We start from the raw sequence: 23,514 nt of genomic DNA, 5'->3' as shown, positions 1-23,514 counted from the left end.
CCTGTGGTTTTAGGAATCAGTGCAAATGATCATTCATCGTCTTCTTCTGCAGTTACCACCTAGGAACTAAGATACATGCTTCATAATCTGTGTATTTAATCCGCCAATTAGCTGTTGAGTGTTGAGTGGATCAAGTCCCTTGATTATTCATCTAGAGGAGCTTCAACTTTGATGTGCGATGCTATCTTCGGCGCTTATTCTTTTGGCAATCTATGTCGATTCCTACTTATAACAAATTGCCAAATGCATAACATGGCACTTCCGTCGAGGACATGGTTTGTTTTCCATAATTTTCTAAAGCCATCCGGACCCAGTGGGCTCTTTGCGTGACTGAACGTTGGACTAGATGAATGATCGTCTCTTGGCTCTTCACCTTTTTCCCCGTGAAGAAGGAGAATTAGCTTTGTCCTGTAAGAGCAATCACTGCAGCTGGCTTGTTGTCCGTTCTTTAGTTTATTTGTGACTTGTAAGAGACAAAGCCCGTTCTTTAGTTTATTTGTCTCCTCATGGTTTCCAATCGATTGGAGTGTGTTGTTAAGAACTCTCTACACTTGCCTGACCTCAACTAATTGGTAATTGTGCTATGTTTGTGTGAAACAGTTAGAACCGGCCCTAGCATCAGAGACGCAGCGATGGCTCCACTTGCTCAGGGGACAAAAGTGCTCACCGAGGGGGGACAGGATAAGGTATTTCAAAATACGTTTGAGATTCCTCCGGGAGAGAAGCTCCTGAAGGCATATGCTTGCTATCTATCCTCTTCCACTGGGCCTGTCATTGGGACACTGTATTTGTCAAACAAGAGATTGGCCTTCTGTAGTGATAACCCTCTTTGCCAATACTCTCCCTCAGGGCAGCAACAGTGGATGTATCACAAGGTAACCTTTTCCAATCTTCCTGTAATTGCATTTGCTCTAGGATTGCGGTTTCAAATTGATAAGCACTGACCTTTGGTCTGAATCATGATAAGTTTTTGATGCATGACAAATTCATAGCCTGAGTTATTATCTTCGTTTCCCCTCTTCGGAGAACCTTCACTGGACAGGACCTTCATTTTACTCATTGTCTGTATTACTTCACTGTGCCTTGGATCATTTTTCCATCATTTTGATCTTATCTAAGCAAGAAGCATCTGAATGTAGTGAAACACACCCTGGAAAAAGTTTGTCAAGCTCCGCTGAGCTTCACTCTCCAACCATCAGTTTTTAAAGTGCTTTCATCCTGATTGATTGTCTAGGTGGTTCTGCTGCTCGATCAGTTGAGCACTGTTAGTCCTTATTCAAACATGTTGAATCCTTCTGAAAAGTACATCCTGGTTGTTACGAGAGATGGTTGTGAATTCTCGTTCATGGGTTTTATATCGTACGATAAGGCTCTCAAGAACAAAAATGAGGCTTTGCAGCACTTGCAGCCCCATTGGGACAATGACATGGTTAGGAATATACCAGTACAATAACTCGTGAGATTGGGGAAGAGATATTCGACTGTACTTGAATAATTTGGATGTGTGTCTGACTTGTATGGATACTTGACATCTAATGTTTTACTTCGTAATGTAAAATAAAAGAAGATAAAGCTTTCACAGTCCCACAGAGGAGGATCACTAGAGCTTTCTTCAATATTGCTCTTGTTAGATACGCCTGAATGGCTATGGCCAGTCGTTTCAGAATTTCAGATACCCATAATTGCCAATGGACTGAGATATGTCGTGAGTGACCAATGCATGATGCATTGAAAGCTTCTTGTTCTAGTGTTATTTTCGCATTGATCCGTAGATAGTCACATGTTGTATCACTGGCCACTGTATGCAATCTTTCTTGGCCTGTAGAAGTGGGACTTCGACAGCAACATTTCCTCTTGCAGCAGGTAATTATATTCTTTGAAGCAGCTGTCGGAGCTTTGTTTCTTCTTCTTCCCTTTGATAATTGGGTTGTTCAGTTATGGAAGCTGGCTTATGATCGCACTACAGCTGATAACGACAATTATAATCTGAATCACCTTTTGCTCCAAATGCTTAACCCCATATGATCTAATTGTCGAAAGGGAAGAAGTATTTTATTGCAGCAAACTTCTATTTGCAAGATCGCCGGAACGACACGTCCCTTGATCACAAAGTCGCCCGGGAAACTATTTTCTATGCGGGAGACTGAGAATCCACAGACCTGTTCCAATCATTTCTCCAGCAAACCAAACCAGCAAACAAAATGTTGAAAGCTTTCGAGTCCTAAACCTATTGTAGGACTGTCTATTCAGTCCTAAACTTTTTAATTTTTATAATATAGTCCTCAATCTTTTGACGATCTCTCAATGTAGATTTGTGAATGCTAAAAGAGAATAGATAAATGGAGGAGAATGCTCAATGCTCATCCTGTCAATGATTGTGTAACGTGTGATATCATGTGCTAATAGTTTAGCCAAAAAATTTATAAAGAAGACAGAATAGAAAAGATGGCATGTGCTTATGGTTATCATTTTATATAAGAACCTACCTCTCTCTATGTCTATGTTTTTCTCTTGGCGTGTTCCACATGATCTGAGCCCTGTTCAATGTAGACTTGTACCTACGTGCTCGTTAAGCGTCGGGTCGGCTCATATGCTTTGTCGTGAGACAGGGACTGATGTTCACGTTTCTTACTTTGTTTAATCTTGATAGGATTAGGACCTGTAGGGTCATGGTACAGATGCCTTCGAACTGCATAAAAAGAATACTAGTTTCGCGTACCCCGTTCGCTTTCCATATAATGGTGTGCCATATAATATAGTTTTCTCGCCTGGCAATACGTGTCAGAAGGGACAGAATCGTGTTCTCAATGTACGCCGTGTCATTTAAATAATCGTGGCTCACCCTTTTTTCACGTGCCAAAGAATTTGATTTTTACCCCGGCGAACGTGTTGATCCACGACGGCCCGACCCGTCCTATCGTGTCCGCGCCTTTCGCTCTGCATTTGCACCGTTCCTTCCCGTGCCTCATCCGTTGCCGCCGGTCACATCAATCGCCCCTCAGAGGCAACACAAAGTTTTACGTTCCTTTTTTGACTTTACACGCGCTAAAATCACTACCCGTGCGTAGTCATCTCATGGAGCCTGCCAATGAAAGTTTTCCTTTCGGGCCAACCAATCTCTCCCCTAGCAAGTGACCCTTTTGGAAAAGTGATCAGGGGGTCTAACATTGGACGCTCAAACCCCACTTGTCAAACCCTCTGTATGGGAAGACCTGGCGACGCAAAAGGTGAACCAATCAGAACCACCCCATCATCTCTTAAAGTAAGCGTGGGACGTAGATTGATTTGGCGGGTGGCGCCTTGTGATGTCAACTTGAGAGACCCCGCGAAAGAGATAGAAGCCGAGAGGCCAACTCAAGTCAAGGACTATGATGTCGTCACCAGTTGGGGCTAAGGGGAATCATATGTAGCGGCATCAATTGCAAATCCCAGCCTTTTTGACTCGTTTAGGTCAATAAATGTAATAAGGTCTCGCCCGATTCATGGTGCATCGGTCAAGGCTCCATCGAACACAGCAAGAACGGACCCCACCTCCGAAGTCGCTTGGGTTATCGCTCTTTACCACGTGGTGGATCGTGCGCGAGCCAAAACGTGAGCAGTTTTTCTAATGGGAATTATATGGTTTTCTTTTCTCTTTCTATTCGTTGGGTGAATCGGAATCATTTGAATTGAAAAAGGGAAAAGGAAAAGGGTAAAAGCCACACAAAAAAAATCTTAAACTATGCCCATTGTGTGATATATTTATCCCGAAATTTTATTTTTCGTGATATCCAAAATCCTAAACTTGTAGAGCGTGACATATTTACTCCAATCGTCTTCAAGGAGTTTGGGATAAATGCGTCGTGCAAGTATAAGTTTGGGATCAATGTGTTGTATGGGTACTACTTTGGAGTTTTTGGTGCCACATAAAAATAATTTAAGGCAAATGTATCACTATCGGTAAAGTTTGAGATTTCTTTTGTGGCTTTTTTCTCGAGACAAAAATTGGTGGGGACTGAAGTGGGTCGGAAAAGCACGTTTCTGGCGTGGGGGGCAATTGGTAAAATAATTCATTTATTTTTTTTTTGGTCGGATTTGGTGAAAATAATAGAAATTTCGATATTAGCTCGAAAGAGAGAGAGGGACTGTGGTGTGGGTGGCGGAAGTGTTATCCGACTCCGAGGGGGTAGGTGGCGGCTTGTGATGGGCGGTTGGGTATATCATCCCATCCAAGCTTCCTGCAGAGAATATCCGCTACGCTCTTCTTCTTCTTCTAAAAATAAAAATAAAATTAGAAAAAAAAAAAGAAGAAGTAGAAGAAGAAGAAGAAGAAAAAACGAATATTCTTTCCTCTCCCCCCCTTTTTTTTTAATAAATAAAAAACAAAGTATGCCAGTTGTGACAGACAAATATATATATATATATATATATATATATATGTAATGTAAAATCGGAGAAAGATATCAACCTCTAAACCCATTTTTCGTGCGGATTTTTTTTTAATCAAATGGTAATAGTTTTCGTCCCTAAATAAAGGACGGCATCATAATGACGAAGATCAAGGAAAATGTCTCGCATTTTCTGAAATTCTATCCCTCGACATGTATGAGATCCGACTTATGTTTTTCCCTTAAAAGAGCTTGGTTGTTCGAGAGCCGTTTCTTTCTCTTGCTTATTTAAGACTTTTTTCTTTCACCCGCTTACATTAAGGACAACAACACGTACAGTCTCGTGCTAGGCACGCCCGGTTTGAAAAGACCATGGACTCTTAAAATTTGTACGGCAAAAAAGAAAAAACGAAAAAAGCGAGAGAAAAGAAAGACTTGGTACCCTCTTGTTACTTATTCTTCAAGTTTTCGAATCTCCCTAGCGAAAAAGAAAAGAAAAGGGCAACACTATCCATCTCTGAAGAAGTCACCGAGATGGGAACTCGCACAATGTCTGCTCGTGCAAAAAGGGCCTCCTTAAAATGTGCACACAGGAATACCGATAAGATCGTGCCACGCACATTTTGTACAATCTCAAATATTTTTCATCGCTCCTAACAAATTATCTCAATAACTCTCTGGAGGCACTCTTGAACATTCCCAATCATACATACATATAATACATAGGGAAAATTCCAATTTGGGGTCCAAAGTGATGCCATTTTCTCAATTTGGGGTCCCAAGTGGACTTAGTGCCAAATTGATACCCAAAGTCCCCAAAAAGTGTCAAATAAGGGTGCGGGTCGCCTAGCCAAAATACCGCCGGGCGGCGATCTCCATTGTTCCGTGAACGGAAACAAGTGTTTTTATTTATTTATTTTTTCTTTTCCTTTTCCTCTTTTTTTTCTCCTTTCCCTCCGCCGGCCATTACCGAGGCCGGCGAAGGTCGTCGGCCTCAGGCGGAGGCGGCCCTCGCCGGCGAGGGTGACCCAGGTCGGGAGGGCCGCGCCTCGCCCGGGTCAAGGCGAGGGCGACCGCCTGCTAGATCCTGGCGAGCTCGCCGGACCCGGTGAGGGCGCCCGCTCGCCCGGCAAACGCCCCGTGCGAGGGCGGCCCTCGCCCGGCCCTGGCTCGACTCCAGGGCCGGCGAGGTCGCCCGGCCCACGGCGAGGGCGAGGGCCGCCCTCAGTCCGCGGGCGGACGAGGCTGGCGAGGTCGCCGCCTCGCCGGACTCGAGGGCGAGGGTCGCCCGCCTACGGGCACGGGAGGTGGGCGACCTCGCCTCGCCGGCCCCCGGGTCCCCCTCGCCGGCGAGGGCCGCCTCCGCCCGAGGCCTATGGCAACTTCACTTGGCCCAGGCAATGGCCTGGAGGGAAATGAGAAAAAAAAAGAGGAAAAGGAAAAGAATAAAACAGAAAAAAGAAAAAATATATATAAAAACACTGTTTCCGTTCGCCGGAACAGTCGCGGGATCGTCGGTCGGCGAGTATTTTGGCCGGCCGGCGACCCAGACCCTTATTTGACACTTTTTTGGGACTTTGGGTACCAATTTGGTACTAAGTCCACTTGGGACCCTAAATTGAGAAAATGGCCCCACTTTGGATCATAAATTGGAATTTTCCCTAATACATATATAAATCATATATATGTATGTATGTAAAAATGCTTAGAATGTGAGTATTTCATCGTTTTCCATATGTCCGTATCTTAGTCATTTCCGCACGCAATTCACGTTCTCACGCATTTACTCTCAGCACTGATAGGAACTCCAGCCATGCGCCAATCATAAAGCCAAACAAAAACCCCACCCCTCCCCAAAACAAAAAAAAACAAAAAAAAATAAAAATAAGAAGAATAAAAGGAGAGGTACCGGGGAGAGATGAAAACCCAGAGGCTCTTGCTCCATCGCGTACACACAATCACAATCGCAATCAATCCCCTCCCTTCCGTCATCTCCTTCTTCTTCTTCTTCATCTTCTTCTTCTCCCTCCTCTCGTCTCTCGCCGCCGCCGCTCTCCGCCCTCCTCCTCGCCACTCCATTCCTCCTCCTCCTCCTCCTCCTCCTCCTCCCTCCGCCACCTCCGCCGCCTCCCGCTCTCCCCGCGCTCTCCCTCTCCGTCTCGTCGATCGGCATTTGGACTGCGGCGAGCCGGCGGGAGCCGCCTCCTCGAGCGAGCTTGCTTGCATGAGCCTATCCGGCTGACGGCGGCTCGGACAAGCGCGGCGGAGTGCGGATTCTCTTCTTTCCTTCTTGTGAGCTGCGTGCCTCTCTCTGTGTAGGTAGCGAGCGAGCGGGAAATCGGTAGCTGCCTTCTGTTTTTTTTTTTTTTTGTTTTTTTTGTTTTTGTGGTTGTTTGAAGTGTAAATGAGCCATGTCGATGCCGAAGGAGCCGGAGCTGGTGATGAAGTTGCGGGGAGGTTCGGTGCTGGGGAAGAAGACGATCCTCAAGAGCGATCACTTCCCCGGGTGCCAGAACAAGCGCCTGTCTCCCCAGATCGACGGCGCTCCTAACTATCGTCAGGTTCCCAGCGCCCTTTCTCCTCACCGTTTTGATTCGCATTTTCCGAGCATTTCCCTTCGTTGTCGCGATGAATGTCGATGACACCGCGCTCCATGCATGTGTTGTGTGGATTACCGATTGCTCCTTTGTCCGCTGAGTTGATAAGCCTTCGGTGTAGGCGGCGATCGTGTTGCTTTCTGTTAGTTTGTGTCGCGGAGGATTTGTTTCTCGTAGCTAATTGGAATGTTTTGTGAGGTGATTAGTTCTCTGGTGTCGTGTACTAGCTAGTCATAGGAGAGGAATGTGGTTTTTCTAATGCATTTATAAGTTGATTAACGGCGAGCACCTTTAATTACGTAAGGTTTTCTGAAGTTATGGACCGATTGATTCTCTTTTTGGTCGCCAATTCGGTGTGTCTATCTTGTCATCAGTTTTCTGATGTTGCGAGGTGGCTTTCTTACAGGAGATGAACGTTTTCTGTAACGTAGGTCAAGGTTGACTTGATTGTATAATAGGTGGAGCGCTACATTTAACCTGTCCGGTGGTGGTTTTGGCAATTTTCTGTGTACTGTGATTAATGTGACTAGTAGTGCCTAATTTCTATCTGCTGGGGACTTTCCACAGGCCGATTCGTTGCATGTCCATGGTGTTGCTATTCCGACCATTGATGGAATAAGGAATGTTCTTAAACATATCGGTGCCCAAATTGATGGGAAGGGAGTAAAAGTTCTCTGGATTAGTCTTCGCGAGGAACCGGTAAATGCATCTAATGAGACCAAAGCATTCCAATTCATGTATTGTTTTGAGCCTACTAGTTCTGTTTTCTTTGAGTTGTGTCAACTCCGATTTGTCGGGTATGTCTTTTTTTGATGAGTTGTATCTATCTAGAAATGAACCTTTAGTTTCTTTACCTGTCTTTTTCCCCTAAGTGGCACCAGCTTCTCTCCTAAATAAATAAGAGCAATCTAAAGGGTGAGCAAAATTTTAATTGATGATGTCATGTAATTGCTACGCCTTGCGTGTGGCTCGTTGTTCCCGCCATTTTGACTTTTAGAGATAGGATCTGAAAATATCGGAGTGACAAACAAACATCTTTTTTGTCCGTGGAGTTAGTATCCTCCTTAATTGAGTCACGTCGTGGCAGGATGTTTCTCAATTATGGCTTCTGTTGTTCTTGTCCTTTTTTGTCCAAAAACTAGCGGAAAGAATGGATTCATGAACCGTTGGATGATAATGGCTTGGTTAATGCTTCTTAAATCTTTATTAGTTGGACCCCACAAGGAGACAGTTGTCCGTTGCATGTTGTTGCCCGAAGCAGAATCCTGTATTTGTGAAGCTTATCTGTTTTCTTTACCTTTTGAACAGGTTATATACATTAACGGACGACCCTTTGTTTTGCGTGATGAGGAAAAGCCCCTTTCCAACCTTGAATTGACGGTATGTTACGCTGCCAAGATTACACCATTCTCAATTAGGTCCATTATCTTTACTGCATGATCAATTGATTGCCGTGCATGCTTGTTTTTCTATTGTTCTGTTGGCTGTCATTGTTGTCATTGCTTCATATGGCAAGAGATTTCCTTATTTATGTGGAAAGATGAGGAAGCCGTGAGTCCCAATTACTCTAGAGCTCATATTTAGGCAATCAAGTTGTTGAATTGATTGGATATTGTGTCTTCTAATCTGATTTATCTTAGCTTATGTCCGTAAATATTCTACATCTTTGTTTATCTTTTAAGAATGTATTGATGTCACAGCTCTCGTAGCAACATTCTGATTCATGTTTTGCTTTTTTCACCTGTCCATCTGAATCTTATTAGGGAATCAACAGGGATAGGGTTGAACAAATGGAGGAAAGATTGAAAGAAGATATCATGATGGAAGCGGCAAGGTACGTACTCTCTTGTCATAGCACCATGCGATGATTTTAGTATTCAGGGGTTTCCTCAACAGTAGTATCAGTTGCTAATTTCCGTAATGGCATATTTTTATTGCGAATTTTGACATTGCAGATATGGAAATAAGATCCTTGTCACTGATGAACTGCCAGACTATCAGATGGTAGACCAATGGGAACCCGTGTCTCGTGATTCTGTGAAGACCCCCCTCGAGGTATCATACACACATCAGAGTTATTTCTAGAGGACAATAAGTACTTCCATTTTCTTATATATTGTCTCACTGTTATTTCTTCGATACAGGTGTACCAGGAATTGCAAGTTGAAGGGTACCTTGTGGACTATGAACGAGTTCCCTTAACCGATGAAAAGGCACCAGAGGAACAAGATATCGATGATTTGGTAAGTAAAGATGTTTTAAATTTTGTTTGCTTCCTTGGATGAACTACTTACTTTTAATGAGTGCAAGTGTTACTACATTATATCCGCTGGATTCATGGAAGTTTTTTCTCTGTTATCTAACTTCAAGTGAGGGGAAGGGAGGACATCTTTCAAAATATACCAGAATAATTGCATGTGGCCCACATGGCTGAGCCTTGCCTAGATTAGCGAGACAGCTTATGTTTTAGTTGATGGAATATTGAGACTTCACAGAGCCTCCTCAAATTGTTTGCTTCCATACTATCTCCGAGTTATATATTCAGTGCATGCATATGTTTGGGATCTCGTTATATTTACCAGTTCTTGTCTCTAGGTCTTTCAAAGTTATATAGGGCTAGAAAGCGAGAGCGAGATAATATAATACCTTCCTGCTAGATGGATAATTGTTTGGGATTCACTCGGTGAAGCGTAGTATAGGACTGTGGAAACACTATTATGTGGTACCTGTGCATGTTTTCAGTGAATATGCGGAATCAAACCTAGTTTAGACAGGGCGAACTATCCGTACAGAGTATGTTTCAAACAGCTGTGAAATATTGACCGATAGTTCTATTGCTTGTATTTAACCGTGTGCCATGGTAACGGTGATACAAATATGATCTCTATAAATGCTTTTTCTGCACTTGGATTGCTGATACTGACTTCTATCCCATTTCCTTCACAATTTTAGGTTGACAAAATTTCTCAAGTTAATGTAAACACGGAGATAATATTCAACTGCCAAATGGGCCGTGGAAGGACAACCACTGGGATGGTGATTGCGACTTTGATCTACCTCAATCGGATTGGAGATTCTGGTAGTCCTTGTTAGTTTATTGCATGATACTTTGTCTTAATGGCATAAGGAAAACTGAATAGTTACTGATCTTGATTCAGTATTTAGTATTTGTCTAGATTCTTGATTATCGAGTGAATAATGTTTTTGGCTAAATATTGTTACATTAAATGCTTGCAAAAAGAAAAGTTACACGAAATGAGTTCCTATATCTTTTGTTCTTCAATTAAGCTTCCCACTTAAACTTACATCGGTGTCTCTCCGATTAATTCTGTACAACCATGGTTTCATTTTGTGTCCCAATTGCTGGACGGATGGTGAGGACAATGTGGTCTTCCATGATAAGACGAAGAGGAACTTAAAGTCCATCATTATCCTTGGCTCTAAAATGAATAGTTTAAGTTAACTTTTTAAGGTCATGTCATGGGTTATACATCTCCAAACATACAAGGATCCCTCTGTATAGATGCCTCCTCTGCTCTCTCTCTCTCTCTCTGTCTCTCTCTTACATACACCTTCTTTAAAGTGATTTTTCCTTTTTTTTTGGCATGAAGGTATACCTAGGATCAACTCAATTGGAAGGGTTTTAGATTCTGGTTCTAATGTCACGGTCAATTTGCCAAATTCAGAGGAGGCAATTCGAAGAGGAGAATATGCAGTCATAAGAAGCTTGATTCGGGTTTTAGAGGTAATTGATGTTACGTCTTTTCTCACCCTGTGGTCGATTTGTAGATTGGGTTACTATGTCAACTGACATTATATGTTTAGGGTGGTGTTGAAGGGAAACGACAGGTCGACAAAGTCATCGACAAATGTGCATCCATGCAGGTATGGCATCACAAAGTCACCTAATGCATTTCATGGAGCCTGTATATTTCCATTAGATTCCTTATTGGACTGATGAATACTTTGCATAAGATCTCCATGAGTTCCGTTCGTCTTTCATTTTTCTCTAAAATTTTGCGTGAAATTTGTTTGCAGAACTTACGCGAGGCCATCGCCACCAATCGCAATAATATTTTACGTCAACCTGATGAGATGAAAAGGGAGGCATCACTTTCAACTTTTGTGGAATACTTGGAGAGATACTACTATCTTATATGTTTTGCCGTATATGTCCATTCAGAAAGACAGGCGTTGCGCTCTAGTTCTTTGGGTCGTTGTACTTTTGCTGATTGGATGAAAGCGAGACCAGAACTTTATAGCATCATTCGCAGGTAAAATATTGATCTTATTTCACATTTGGACTTTCAGATTGAAGGTTTTGCTGGAGACAAATATAACGATTTGAATAGTCTTTAAACCTTTTGGTCAGATGCATGCATGCCAGTAGATTGAATTGCTGGAGAAAAGTTAAGTTTCGCTGTGCATTTTTTAACCTTTTCTTAAGGTCAGGATAGTGTCAGTGTGATTTGGATCTCTCTTTTCGGATAGGAAAGTTTATTACATACCTTTCAGGTTCCAAGTTTCTACCTTCTTGCATTGAGCAGAAGCTTATCTCCATCAGTCATTTTACGGGGTCAGCTTTTAGTTTGACCTCAGGTGAAATATGTTTGGTTCACTCACTCATCCCAGCTTCTGGGTAGGCTTTTTGATTGCAAAACTGATATTACAACAGTTTTTCTCATCATGCTCAGTATTCCTTGGTATGGTTTAAGGAATTTCATTTATTACTAGGCTGTTGAAGGTGAAACTATGCCAAGCAAATGAGGCATTAACTGCCCAAATTGTGTTTCTATCTGGAACAAATATTATCATGGCATCTTCCTTAAATAACTAATAGCTCTCATTCCAATTGTGATTATACAAGCATTATGGGCTTTTTTGCGGGCAGTGTTTATAATATCAACAATTCTGACAGCCTCATCTTTTTATAACAATTGTTTTCGTAGATTGCTCAGAAGGGACCCAATGGGTGCACTTGGATATGCAAGTTTGGAGCCGTCTCTTATGAAGATGGCCGAATCAGCTGATGGCCGACCTTATGAGATGGGTGTGGTTGCTGCCAGGAGAAATGGGGAGGTTCTTGGCAGTCAAACTGTTTTGAAAAGTGATCACTGTCCCGGTTGTCAAAATCAAAGTTTACCAGAGCGAGTGGAGGGTGCCCCTAATTTCAGAGAAGTTCCTGGGTTTCCTGTTTATGGAGTTGCAAATCCAACTATTGATGGCATAAGATCAGTCATACGGAGGATTGGTAGCGGCATATATGGTCGCCCTGTCTTTTGGCATAATATGAGAGAAGAACCTGTGATTTACATTAATGGAAAGCCATTTGTTCTTCGTGAAGTAGAGAGACCATACAAGAATATGCTGGAATACTCGGTATGAGTGACTTATTGCAAATCATATTGCACGCTGCATGACAACCAGTGAATAATGACAATCTTTCAATTAACATCTTTATCTGATGGATGCTATCATTGTAATGGGTTGCATAGCAATGAAATGCCTCTTGTAATGAATTGCGTAACAACAAAGACCCTTCCAGGATTAGTGCAATGCACAGTTCAGCCACATGTACACATCTGCACACGTGCAAGCAACAAACCTGCGTCATTACTGGAAAAAAAGTCTATAACAAATATATTGGTTTCTTACGAAAAAACTTGGTAGCTATAGGTTGGAGTTTTCTACTCAGTTGCGACAGGTGACTACGACTGTTTCTCTTACTTTTACTATCTACAAGATACTTGTTAGTTCTCTAATATTCATCTCTATGGGAATTGTTGTTGTGCGTATGTATTGTCGAAAAATGTTACTTCACAAGGTTCTAGTCAAGCCCATATTTTCTTTGGTGTTGAGTGCTCCTTCACTTTCTTGATTGTACTAAACTGACGTGCATTCAGGGAATCGATCGAGAGAGAGTGGAGAAAATGGAAGCTCGGTTAAAAGAAGACATTCTTAGAGAAGCTGAAACATATGGGGGTGCTATCATGGTTATTCATGAAACAGAAGATGGGCAGATTTTTCATGCATGGGAACATGTAGATTCTTCTTCTGTGCAGACACCTCTTGAAGTGTTCGAAAACTTGGAATCTGATGGCTTCCCTGTTAAGTATGCACGGGTGCCCATAACTGATGGTAAAGCTCCGAAAAGTTCCGACTTTGACACATTGGCGATGAACATTTCTTCTGCTTCCAAGGACACAGCATTTGTTTTCAATTGCCAGGTTAGACTTCAAGCTGATTCTTTGAGTTTTTGTGACTAGGAATTTAATCAAATGTAACAAGCTATTTTGCTGAATTTTCCTCATATATCTTATTTTCTATGTGGCCTTCATAGATGGGCAGAGGAAGGACGACAACAGGAACTGTGATTGCTTGCCTTCTAAAACTCAGAATTGATTATGGTAGACCAATTAAAATCCTGTTTGATGATGGGAAGCAGGAAGAGGTGGATGACGGCACCTCAAGTGGTGAGGAAAATGGTGGTAATGGTGCTGCCTCTACTTCTCCAGTATCTAAAGAGAAATTTAGCGAGGAACAAGGTCGTGCTTTTGGAATAAATGATATTGTACTACTATGGAAGATAACGAGACTGTTTGACAATGGTTTGGAGTGCCGTGAAGCCTTAGATGCTATCATTGATAGATGTTCTGCTCTGCAAAACATACGTCAAGCTGTTTTACAGTACAGAAAGGTATTCAACCAACAACATGTTGAGCCTAGGGTAAGGCGAGTGGCACTGAATCGTGGTGCTGAGTATTTGGACAGATACTTCCGCCTGATTGCGTTTGCGGCATATCTTGGGAGTGAAGCATTTGATGGTTTTTGTGGACAAGGAGAAATGAGGATGACATTTAAGACTTGGCTACATCAGAGACCAGAAGTTCAAGCAATGAAATGGAGTATCAGATTAAGGCCTGGACGATTTTTTTCTGTTCCTGTATGTTGTGACCTTCTTTCATTTAATGAATGAATTGCAGATTAAAATTTTGGTCATCCTATTGCATTCTCATGGTGATCCAATTCTTTTGATATAATACTCAGGAATTGAGAGCATCACAAGAGTCCCAGCATGGAGATGCAGTAATGGAGGCCATTGTCAAATCCCGTAATGGTTCTGTCTTGGGCAAAGGCTCCATCGTCAAAATGGACTTCTTCCCTGGTCAGAAAACTTCTAGCCACATACAAATTCATGGCGCACCACATGTTTATAAGGTATGTTTTGGAACCAGATACTCAAAAGCGAACTTTTATATCCATTATCATGGATGAGGTCAGCATTACCGACAGTACCATATGCTCGTGGAATTATGCTGTCTGTAGACTTTTCTTTAGTTGTGTCTCACATATGAAAGCATGAACCCCTAAAGCATTTAATCCAAACGTTGATAATTTGACTCTCTTTGTATCCCTGAAAAAAAAAAAAAACTCTCTTTGTATATGTTGAATGTGCTTGAACTCTAAGGCTCTGTTAATCAATTCAAGTTATTTCTTTTCTTGAAATTTTGCTTAAAGCATAACGGAATTGTTTGAGCTTGATGTGAGATTTGGTATTACACTATGATTGTTTGAAGATGGAAAAATTACATAGAGATGTAATATGCTAGAGTTTGACTTTGACCTGAAGTAGTCTAGACTCTAGTCTATTGTCTGCCACTGAACATCTTTGTCTTGATACTAGTCTGCATTCAGAGTACCTTCACTATTTTTTCAAACATTGAGGTCATCGACAAGTTTAAACTTGAAAAGCAGTCGTTACGTGTTATGGAGGTTTGGTTGTGGTCATTATCTTCTCTTTGACATGGACATATACGATTCAATGCAACATGGAGCGCTTATTATGGGCTTCAACTAACCTTTCTTGGCCTCGAGAGAAGCAACTTTAATATCACTGGCACTCACTGTATTTCCCCTTCGTTTGTTAAACTCAGCATTTCTCTTGTCTCAGTGATTTATTCATGGTGCGACCAACATGGTCAACCGTGGGTCTCTGGACTGATTCATGAAAGATGGGCTAAAGGCTGGCTAAGCTCTAGTTCCTTTCCAAGTTGAAAAGCCTAATCCTTTCTCTATGGGTATACTTAAGCAGACTTGCATGAATGCTATTATGATTAGCTCAGTTGTTTCAACATATCCTGAAATATAACTTGGTCATTATTTTCAAGCTAACATCTGTTTTTGCTTTAGGTGGATGGGTATCCTGTGTTTAGCATGGCAACTCCAACAATTGCTGGCGCGAAGGAGATGTTAGCATATCTTGGTGCCAAGCCCACTGCAGGAGTAACATCTCAGAAAGTGATAATAATAGATCTTAGGGAAGAGGCGGTTGTTTACGTCAATGGTGTGCCATTTGTCCTCAGGGAATTGAATAAACCTGTCGATACACTTAAGCATGTCGGGATTACTGGCCCAGTGGTGTGTTATCATGGTCAAATGTCCTTTGTTCTATAAATTAGACATAAGCAAAGGGACTCTAAATTTAGCCGATTTCTGTGCAGGTGGAACACATGGAAGCACGGCTCAAAGAAGATATTTTGTTTGAGGTCAGGCAGTCCAGTGGGCAAATGCTTTTACATCGTGAAGAATATAACACCACATCACATCAGTCGAGTGTCATAGGATACTGGGACAACATCCTAACTGATGATATTAAGACACCAGCTGAAGTGTATGCTTCTCTGAAGGATGAAGGTTATAATATTACATACAGGAGGATACCATTGACCAGAGAAAGAGAAGCTTTAGCTTCTGACGTCGATGCTGTCCAATACTGTAAAGATGAGTAAGTGCCAATACTTGGCTTACATCCTTTTTGAATCTGTTTCCAGGTCAGGAGTTTACTGCCTGATAGTGATGCACATTCTGTTGTTGGATTTGCTTAAAATTGCGAAGTGTTAAAGGATGCCTAAAGGCACTGGGTAAGCTGCAATAAATGTTCCTCATAAATGGCAACAATAAAAAAATAAGGTACCTTCGTATGCTTGATTTTGTGATAAATGCATCGGAAGTAGAACTTTTTGTAAATTCAGTTCAAGTACTGGGGACACTTAAGTTTTCTTCTCTTTGATTAAATGTTGACTTAAGGTTTCATAATGTGGGATCAATGGTTGTGGCAAATTGCCTTACATTACGAACTTTGTCGTGATTAGCTAGTGATTGCAACGACACGGTACTAAATTTCTCTTTTAGTCCGTTCTACTTTCTGTGGATCATGGAAAGGCTTCCTTAATTTTGTTCCTGATATTTTTCCTTTTCGTTTTCTTAATATAGAACAGAACTTGTGAAACTGAGACAATTTTTATCGTGCAGCTCTGCAGGCTGTTATCTTTATGTTTCTCACACAGGCTTTGGAGGAGTTGCATATGCAATGGCAATTACTTGTATTAAACTTGAGGCAGAGACCAACTGTGATCCAAAGGCGCCACAACCGCTGCCTGATATGAAGTTATATCCTGCGGCTGGAGAGAACTTATCTAGGACTTCTGATGATAAGTCACTCAAGATGTATGATTACGGAGACATACTGAACCTTACAAGAGTTCTCGAATATGGTCCAAAGAGTAAAGCAGATGTCGACTGTATAATCAATAGGTATATTCTCTTCTAGGAGACAGATCTCTTGTTTCTACCGATACTGATTCTATATTTATGCATGAGCCTGGGTGAATGCTGCGAGGTTGTTTGCATGTTAACACATTTCCCTAAAGGAATGTGTTCCGTCCATTTTCTCAGGAATAACTGATAACAATTGGCCGTGTCTGAGGGAAACATACTTCTATAGTATTTAAGTTCATTTTGACTGTTATCTTTTTCGTCTTTTTCTTGCTTCATTGTTAGTTCCTCAAGATGCTAAGTATTTTGTTTTATACAGATGTGCAGGTGCTGGGCATTTACAAGATGATATCCTTTACTATAGGAAGGAATTGGAAAAGTTGTCCGACTGTGACGATGAAAAGCGATCGTATCTCATGGACATGGGTGTAAAGGCTTTAAGGTATCATTTCAGAGTGCGTTAGGCATGTGTGGTTTTGTTTGATTGTTTTTGGTTTGCAAGCCATGGCCATGTTCATTACTGCTTTATTTGGTGTTCCTGTTCTTGAATCATGTCAAACTTATCTAGCGTCTCTTTTGTGAACCTGCCTAGAGAATTTGCCTCATGAATTATCACCTAACACGATGGCCTCTTGGATCGTTGCTCCAAGGGCCTGTAAAATCAAGAAGAGGAGGGGGGAAACATTTTTTCCACAGGAGTGAAAAGAGTGTTTGATGCTTTTGTGATCCATATTACTGTCCTCTTGCTGCTGTCCGCTGTTTGGGAGTAGTATTATGATTCTCTTGTGGCTAGTTGTGTGCACGAAGAATTGACGATGTGGTGATGTTTTGATTTTACAGGAGATACTTCTACCTCATCACATTCCGGTCGTACCTATATTGCGCATCGGCAGCTGCAACGACATTTACGTCCTGGATGGATGCAAGACCCGAACTCGGACATCTCTGTAATAACCTGAGAATAGATTGATAAGAATTTGAAGGCCGAGCGGCCTCGCTAGAGGATATGTTGTATAGTCCATTAGTTTCCATATAGATCTGTGTATCATTCGCTCTCCTCATTGTGGACCTGTAGGGATAAGAAAAAAGGTCTAGGAAAAATGCAGTTTGCAAGAACGTTCTTGCTCAGTATATCTTTCCCCCTGGTAGATGTACATGATATGTTGGTGCGGATGCTTAATCATATATATGTCGTCGTCGTCGTCGAACATTGACCTGTTATATTATGGGATATAATTAGGAAAAAAGAATGTTGACACCATTACTCAAAGCATTTCACTGTCGGTCGTACTAAATCGTCTTTGTTCTTTGAACTTTTTGTGCGAATATTTAAGGATGTAACCATAAGATCTCTTTCTTCTGCTGTTAACCCTTAATCTTGTGTAAACCTGTTGAACCTTATTTCTTTTCAGTGTAAATCCACTGTCCGACTCCTATGATTTATTCTTGTCGGGGCTTTGGACCAAAGCTAATGTCGAACGTTCAAATTGTCTCTGGATTCGTCATCGCGGAGGAGATGAGTCTCGACTCTGGAGGTGCAGTGTCTCGATGAGCTAGGATAAGACCTTGGTCTTTGCTTATTATGGTCTTTGCTGCAAGAATATGAGCCGATGCGTCGACATCATGTGCCGCTAGAATGTGTCATGAGCACGGTGGCGGACCTTAACAGGTCCCTCCTTATATTCGCAAACTCGATGGCCTGTCCTTGCTCACGCATACCTTCAACCCGAGGACTTTGCCGGTATGGCGGGTAAATCGGGAACATCATCATAATAAAACAGACTGCGTGACCTCGGTCACCTGTGTGAAATTCGATTCATCTGCATTTGGAGATTGATTTTACTCCGAATACAGGGAACGCGATATTCAGCACGTGATCAAAAGAAGGAATGAAGTAACTGTTCGCAGATATAGCTCGAAAATCTATACTTCTTCTTTCTTCTTCTTCTTCTTCTTCCATTTTTGGGGGGCGGTGAAATGAGAGCACATGCAAAATGTAGAAGGCAGATGAAGTTGTTGATGAAAACAGAAACCCCGAGAAGAGGGAAACGCCGTGGGACTCGGATTACTAATTTTTACTACCATCACCATTGCGTAAACCCAAAAAAGAGAATATCCGAGCACACACCCAACAAACGTTGGCTTTCCCCAAAAGCCGCTTCGGAATCTCGAAAACTTGACGTGGTTTCATGCATTCCTTTGCAAGAGAGACAGAGAGACAGAGACAGAGACAGAGATTATTCTTTTAAAATACTGAAAAAGTTGGTGGTTTTGTCGCCAGAGCCATTCCTTGCTCCATCCAGAGGCAACTCTGCTTCTGTTCTGTTGTTCTCTCTCTCTCTCTCTGTTCCATTTGTTAAATTAGAGCACAACCACAAACTCCCGTTGATGTTCTTGTTCACTTCTTAGTACAGGTAGGACTATCATCATCATCATCATCATCAAGAGTATGATGTGTCCTTGATGCCATTAGTCGTCTGAACGTTTCTTGCACTTAGGGACGTTCTGTTTCTTTCTTTTCTGCTGTTCTTGTTTCTTTTGGGGTTACCAATGTTTAGTGACACAACAGACAGTTAATGATGGGGGTGATTTTTTTTTTTTTATATCTTTTTCGCTTTTATTCATGGAAGAAATGGTAATCTCCATTCCCAATTGGTGATGCGGATATAGCAGAAGATATTTGTACTTGATTTGGAAACAAAGCTTCCTTTTGACTTTGATTTGTTTTTGGGTAGTCCATTTGAGGAGCAGAGGAGCACATCCGTCTGCGGAGTACGAGACAGCCTTCTTCTTTAAACCATTCAAAGCTGCCTTGATATCTTCTCGTCGAGGGGAAGATTATGGAAATGCTGGGCTCCTGCTGCAGTCAACGCTCGAAGTTGCCATTAGGCCACAGCAAGTTATTATGTCCGTCGTTCTTTGGCATGGCTTTGGATGATGTTACTCCGGGCAAGAGAGCGACCGGTGTTCGGTTAGGAAACTACAGTCACGTGACGAAATTTTGCGCTGTATCTGATAGACCACTGATAAACTCTACTCTGGCAGATGTAGCCAAAGAACTCAAGGTAAATTAATACATAGTTCATCCCTTTTCATGTCACTGGGGGGACTATTCAATCTTTACGTATGTCACGCTAATTTTCATAATCAGACGAGTCTAGTCTGTATCATCATGATCTTAATTCTTGGGGGTTCAAGTTTTCAACAAGTATCATGAATAGGCATGATTCTTTAATAGCGTGCAGTTCTTTCAGATGATTGCCTCTATCTCTCTCAGAAAAAATGATCATTTCACTTTCTTGATGCGATAACCCACGAGATGATAACTATTTGGGATCTCTAATCCCATTTAAATAGGATGAGATGGGTTTCTCGTCTCATCTTATAGGTACTTTGCTACTGTCCCTGTACCATCTTAGTGGTTTCTTCTTTGACTGCGAAATCTGATGCAGACAGTTCAGGCCCCGATATTTCCAGTGCCAGAGGCGAACCCAAAGACTGTTGCCTCTATAATATTAGGCGGTGGAGCCGGGACTCGACTGTTTCCTTTGACTAAAACAAGAGCTAAGCCTGCTGTAAGCAAACTTCAGATTGCCTGAGATTGCGTTTGCTACTCAAAGTGTAATCTATCTCATTCGCATTAACGATGTCACAACTCTTTTTCCTTGCTTCAGGTACCGATTGGCGGATGTTACAGGCTAATAGATGTCCCAATGAGTAACTGCATCAACAGTGGGCTTAACAAGATCTATATTCTTACTCAATTCAATTCTCAGTCCCTCAATCGCCATATAGCTCGTACTTATAATTTGGGAAGTGGAATGAACTTTGGTGATGGGTTTGTGGAAGTACGTCGTGATTTACCTAAAATATATACTCCTAGTTTTTGCTTACTTTTTATATCCTTGGTATGATCGGAGTACAACTTGCAATCAATTGGAATGATTAGTTAACTGGAGTGGGATCTTGAGGAAAACTAACCTTCAAATGTCTTGAGTTTTTTCCGATTATGGTGGTAGGTATTAGCAGCCACTCAAACACCAGGTGAATCTGGAAAGAAGTGGTTTCAAGGCACAGCAGATGCCGTGAGACAATTCGCCTGGCTGTTTGAGGTAGATGATTGTACTTCGCTACTGCATTTAGGGTTAAATTTGATTCCCCATCATTTCAACATCGAGTGATTTCTTTGTTAATTTTGGAAGGATGCCAAGCATAGACACATAGAGAACATTCTGATATTATGCGGGGATCATCTCTACCGAATGGACTACATGGATTTTGTGCAGGTCATCCTGTATCCACCGTAAATTTTCAACATCTGTGATATCTATCGGCTTTTACTGAGATTATTGCAAATAATGGTTCTTCCATGCAGAAGCATATAAGTTCTGGTGCTGACATATCTGTTTCGTCTCTGCCCGTGGATGACAGGCAAGTTTAAAAGAAGCATCTTCCTAGGCCTCACACGTGATGTTTATTAAACCAAAGTAACTGAGAGATTAACTCTTATCAGGGTATTTTACTCTTCAACTTTCGTGCAGTCGAGCTTCTGACTTTGGCTTGATAAAGATCGACGAATCAGGACGGATAAAGCACTTTCTTGAAAAACCTAAGGGTGCAGACCTGAGATCAATGGTTGCCTTATTTTCTTTAGTTTCAATTTTATCCCCTGCTATCTGGTGCTCTAATATCCATCCACTTCATTCTGTTGTTGTTTCATTCTGATTTTTCCTTGTCACAGAGAGTAGATACAGCAATTCCGGGATTATCAGCTCAAGATGTGAAAAGATTCCCCTACATTGCATCAATGGGTATATACTTGTTCAAAACAGACGTCTTGCTAAAGCTTCTCAGGTGACTAAAACTTAATGGATCTAATATGCTTTCTCATGTCCGTTTACCATATGTCAACATTTCCGGTTGTTTTGGTAGACGGAGACGGAATTGTTCGAGCCAACGTTCTGGACTTTTACTTGCCGCCTAACATTCATGAAAGAGAAGCATTCAAACTTCAAAGATGACTTATTTGATTTGAGATGAGATACATCACTAAGTGCTTGTCCAACATAAAGAGTCAATTTAATTTCTCTTTCTGCTATATCTGACACTGAGACTCAACATGATTGACTCATATGCACGCATCGCATGGTTAAATAGGTAATGTGTATGGTTGTTCAATTTTTGTCTTCTTCAGACAGGACTATCCGATAGCCAATGATTTTGGATCTGAAGTCATTCCGATGGCTGCAAGAGACTATCATGTCCAGGTACACTCAGTGACACAAATGCTTCCACAAACTTCTTTTCGACTATACACAAAAAAAATTGTGCCGATCATCATGCTAACTTAAGAGGCGTGATGGTGAACTTGTGCGATTAGACATCCTTCAGAATTTTCATTGTTCATTTGGAAGTAGGCTTATCTGTTCGACGGATACTGGGAAGACATTGGAACAATTAAGTCCTTCTTCGATGCAAACTTGGCGCTCACAGATCAGGTACTTTATATTCCAAATATGCCACTCACAGATTTCCCCAACTAAACAGTGCAATAATTTGCGGTCAACATTTGCTGACTCTGAAGCCCCCCAAGTTTCACTTCTATGATCCGCAAAAACCGATCTTCACCTCTCCTCGATTTCTACCGCCAACAAAAATGGAGAAGTGCCAGGTACAGCTTTAGAGTGAACAGATAAAAGTAGATGATGAAGACTTAGTTGTTGAATCATATTCTGTCTTTGTCATGCAGGTCATTGATTCTATAATATCGCACGGCTGCTTTTTGAGGGAATGCAGCATTCAACATTCTATCGTGGGAGTTCGTTCAAGATTGGAATACGGGGTCGAGATGAAGGCGAGTTTTCTTCCTACTTCTTTTAGGAATACTAGGGAAATTACAAGGAAAGCATTTATTCTCCGTTTGTGATGTTGAATCAAGTAAACGTAAGTTGAAACAGACTTAAATCTCATTTTGCAGGACACAATGATGATGGGTGTTGATTATTACCAAACTGAGGCTGAGAGAGCAGCCTTCCTGGCCGAGGGAAAAGTTCCAAATGGCGTCGGCAGGAACACAAAGATTAGGTGATTAAATGCTTTGGCACAACTGGAGTTTCTTTGAATTTCAGTTTTGATCCTTCTTGTTGTCCTGCAGAAACTGCATAATTGACAAGAACGCAAGAATTGGAAAGAATGTAGTGATAGCGAACAAGGGTGTAAGTGACTATCTCATGCAGAATTGTCCTCTTTAAACATGAAGCACTCCAAAAATGTGAATCATCAGATTAAGCAATGACCCTCCTCTTTGTCCCAAATATTGTATATCTGCAGAATGTAACGGAGGCTGATCGACCATCTGACGGGTTCTACATTCGATCCGGAATCACTGTCATCCTTAAGAATTCCATTATTCCTGATGGGACAACCATTTAGAAATGTTCTTTAACAAGTGAGGCCAATAAGGAGCATCAAAGTGCATGAAGGTGCATGCAACCTGTTTCATGGCGCGGCGCGAAAGAAATATACAGCTATCTAACCGGATTCTGTACATTCCAATCAATTTTGGAATCGGATACTCGTGTAATTGGACGTTTGAGAATTTTTTGGTCATGATTCGAGCAGATGATGGAATAAAACTTGTAGATACATGTTCATGAGGAATCCATCTCTCTTCTTTCTGCGTAACTATGTAGTATACTGGCCAGATGCCTAACCAAGACCATATTATTATATTATACTAAATATTGGAGTCGGCCTAAATTCTCGTAAGAATAATTTAATAATAGACGGATAATTATAACAAAATGAATATCCAGAAAAAAAAAGAACTTCTCGAGTTTACGTGGAATTTTATTTAAAGAAGATCCAAAACCCTTCATGTAGGTTTATCCCCTTATTAATTGCAATATTTGCTAGATAGGATAGTATAAGTACATGCAATATTTCGAATATGTAAAACAATATGAATCAGTAAGAAACATGGAAGCATAAAGTAC

General features: G+C 41.5%; 3 protein-coding genes across 3 annotated transcripts; all 3 read left to right on the top strand.

Annotated features, from left to right (window-relative positions):
• Positions 1 to 632: 632 nt before the first annotated feature.
• Positions 633 to 1,453, top strand: LOC115664767 (GEM-like protein 1). The gene is made up of 2 exons (XM_056306996.1): positions 633 to 875; positions 1,235 to 1,453. The coding sequence occupies exons 1-2, from the start codon at positions 633 to 635 to the stop codon at positions 1,451 to 1,453; spliced, it is 462 nt and encodes a 153-aa protein (XP_056162971.1).
• Positions 1,454 to 6,520: 5,067 nt separating this feature from the next.
• LOC115689552 (uncharacterized) lies at positions 6,521 to 17,789 on the top strand. Its single transcript, XM_030615628.2, has 19 exons — positions 6,521 to 6,928; positions 7,532 to 7,663; positions 8,273 to 8,344; positions 8,728 to 8,798; positions 8,920 to 9,019; positions 9,109 to 9,207; positions 9,917 to 10,043; positions 10,576 to 10,709; positions 10,790 to 10,849; positions 11,003 to 11,238; positions 11,914 to 12,343; positions 12,868 to 13,191; positions 13,305 to 13,907; positions 14,012 to 14,182; positions 15,155 to 15,382; positions 15,466 to 15,749; positions 16,277 to 16,558; positions 16,839 to 16,961; positions 17,360 to 17,789. Exons 1-19 carry the CDS (start codon positions 6,779 to 6,781, stop codon positions 17,487 to 17,489), a joined length of 3,756 nt encoding a protein of 1,251 aa, XP_030471488.2. The 5' UTR covers positions 6,521 to 6,778; the 3' UTR covers positions 17,490 to 17,789.
• Positions 17,790 to 18,559: 770 nt separating this feature from the next.
• LOC115689553 (glucose-1-phosphate adenylyltransferase large subunit 1-like) lies at positions 18,560 to 23,179 on the top strand. Its single transcript, XM_056306972.1, has 16 exons — positions 18,560 to 18,933; positions 19,271 to 19,584; positions 19,972 to 20,094; positions 20,194 to 20,367; positions 20,539 to 20,631; positions 20,722 to 20,805; positions 20,895 to 20,950; positions 21,061 to 21,154; positions 21,261 to 21,373; positions 21,714 to 21,786; positions 21,937 to 22,017; positions 22,104 to 22,190; positions 22,269 to 22,373; positions 22,497 to 22,603; positions 22,674 to 22,734; positions 22,850 to 23,179. The coding sequence occupies exons 2-16, from the start codon at positions 19,360 to 19,362 to the stop codon at positions 22,949 to 22,951; spliced, it is 1,578 nt and encodes a 525-aa protein (XP_056162947.1). The 5' UTR covers positions 18,560 to 18,933; positions 19,271 to 19,359; the 3' UTR covers positions 22,952 to 23,179.
• The last annotated feature ends 335 nt before the right edge of the window (positions 23,180 to 23,514 follow it).

Source organism: Syzygium oleosum, unplaced genomic scaffold (genome assembly GCF_021117445.2).
Source record: "Syzygium oleosum isolate NSW1041296 unplaced genomic scaffold, Sole_v2.1 Sole_v2.49, whole genome shotgun sequence".
NCBI classification, from domain to species: domain Eukaryota; kingdom Viridiplantae; phylum Streptophyta; class Magnoliopsida; order Myrtales; family Myrtaceae; genus Syzygium; species Syzygium oleosum.
This window is presented reverse-complemented; position numbering and strand designations above follow the sequence as displayed.

Excerpts from the sequence above, each read along its gene's own strand:
- LOC115664767 (XM_056306996.1), top strand. The coding sequence starts at position 633 with ATGGCTCCACTTGCTCAGGGGACAAAAGTGCTCACCGAGGGGGGACAG. Across the intron at positions 876-1,234 it reads AACAGTGGATGTATCACAAG|GTGGTTCTGCTGCTCGATCA; the intron begins GTAACCTTTTCC and ends TTGATTGTCTAG.
- LOC115689552 (XM_030615628.2), top strand. The coding sequence starts at position 6,779 with ATGTCGATGCCGAAGGAGCCGGAGCTGGTGATGAAGTTGCGGGGAGGT. Across the intron at positions 13,192-13,304 it reads CATTTGTTTTCAATTGCCAG|ATGGGCAGAGGAAGGACGAC; the intron begins GTTAGACTTCAA and ends TGGCCTTCATAG. Across the intron at positions 13,908-14,011 it reads GACGATTTTTTTCTGTTCCT|GAATTGAGAGCATCACAAGA; the intron begins GTATGTTGTGAC and ends TATAATACTCAG.
- LOC115689553 (XM_056306972.1), top strand. The coding sequence starts at position 19,360 with ATGGAAATGCTGGGCTCCTGCTGCAGTCAACGCTCGAAGTTGCCATTA. Across the intron at positions 20,806-20,894 it reads ACTACATGGATTTTGTGCAG|AAGCATATAAGTTCTGGTGC; the intron begins GTCATCCTGTAT and ends TCTTCCATGCAG. Across the intron at positions 20,951-21,060 it reads TCTCTGCCCGTGGATGACAG|TCGAGCTTCTGACTTTGGCT; the intron begins GCAAGTTTAAAA and ends ACTTTCGTGCAG.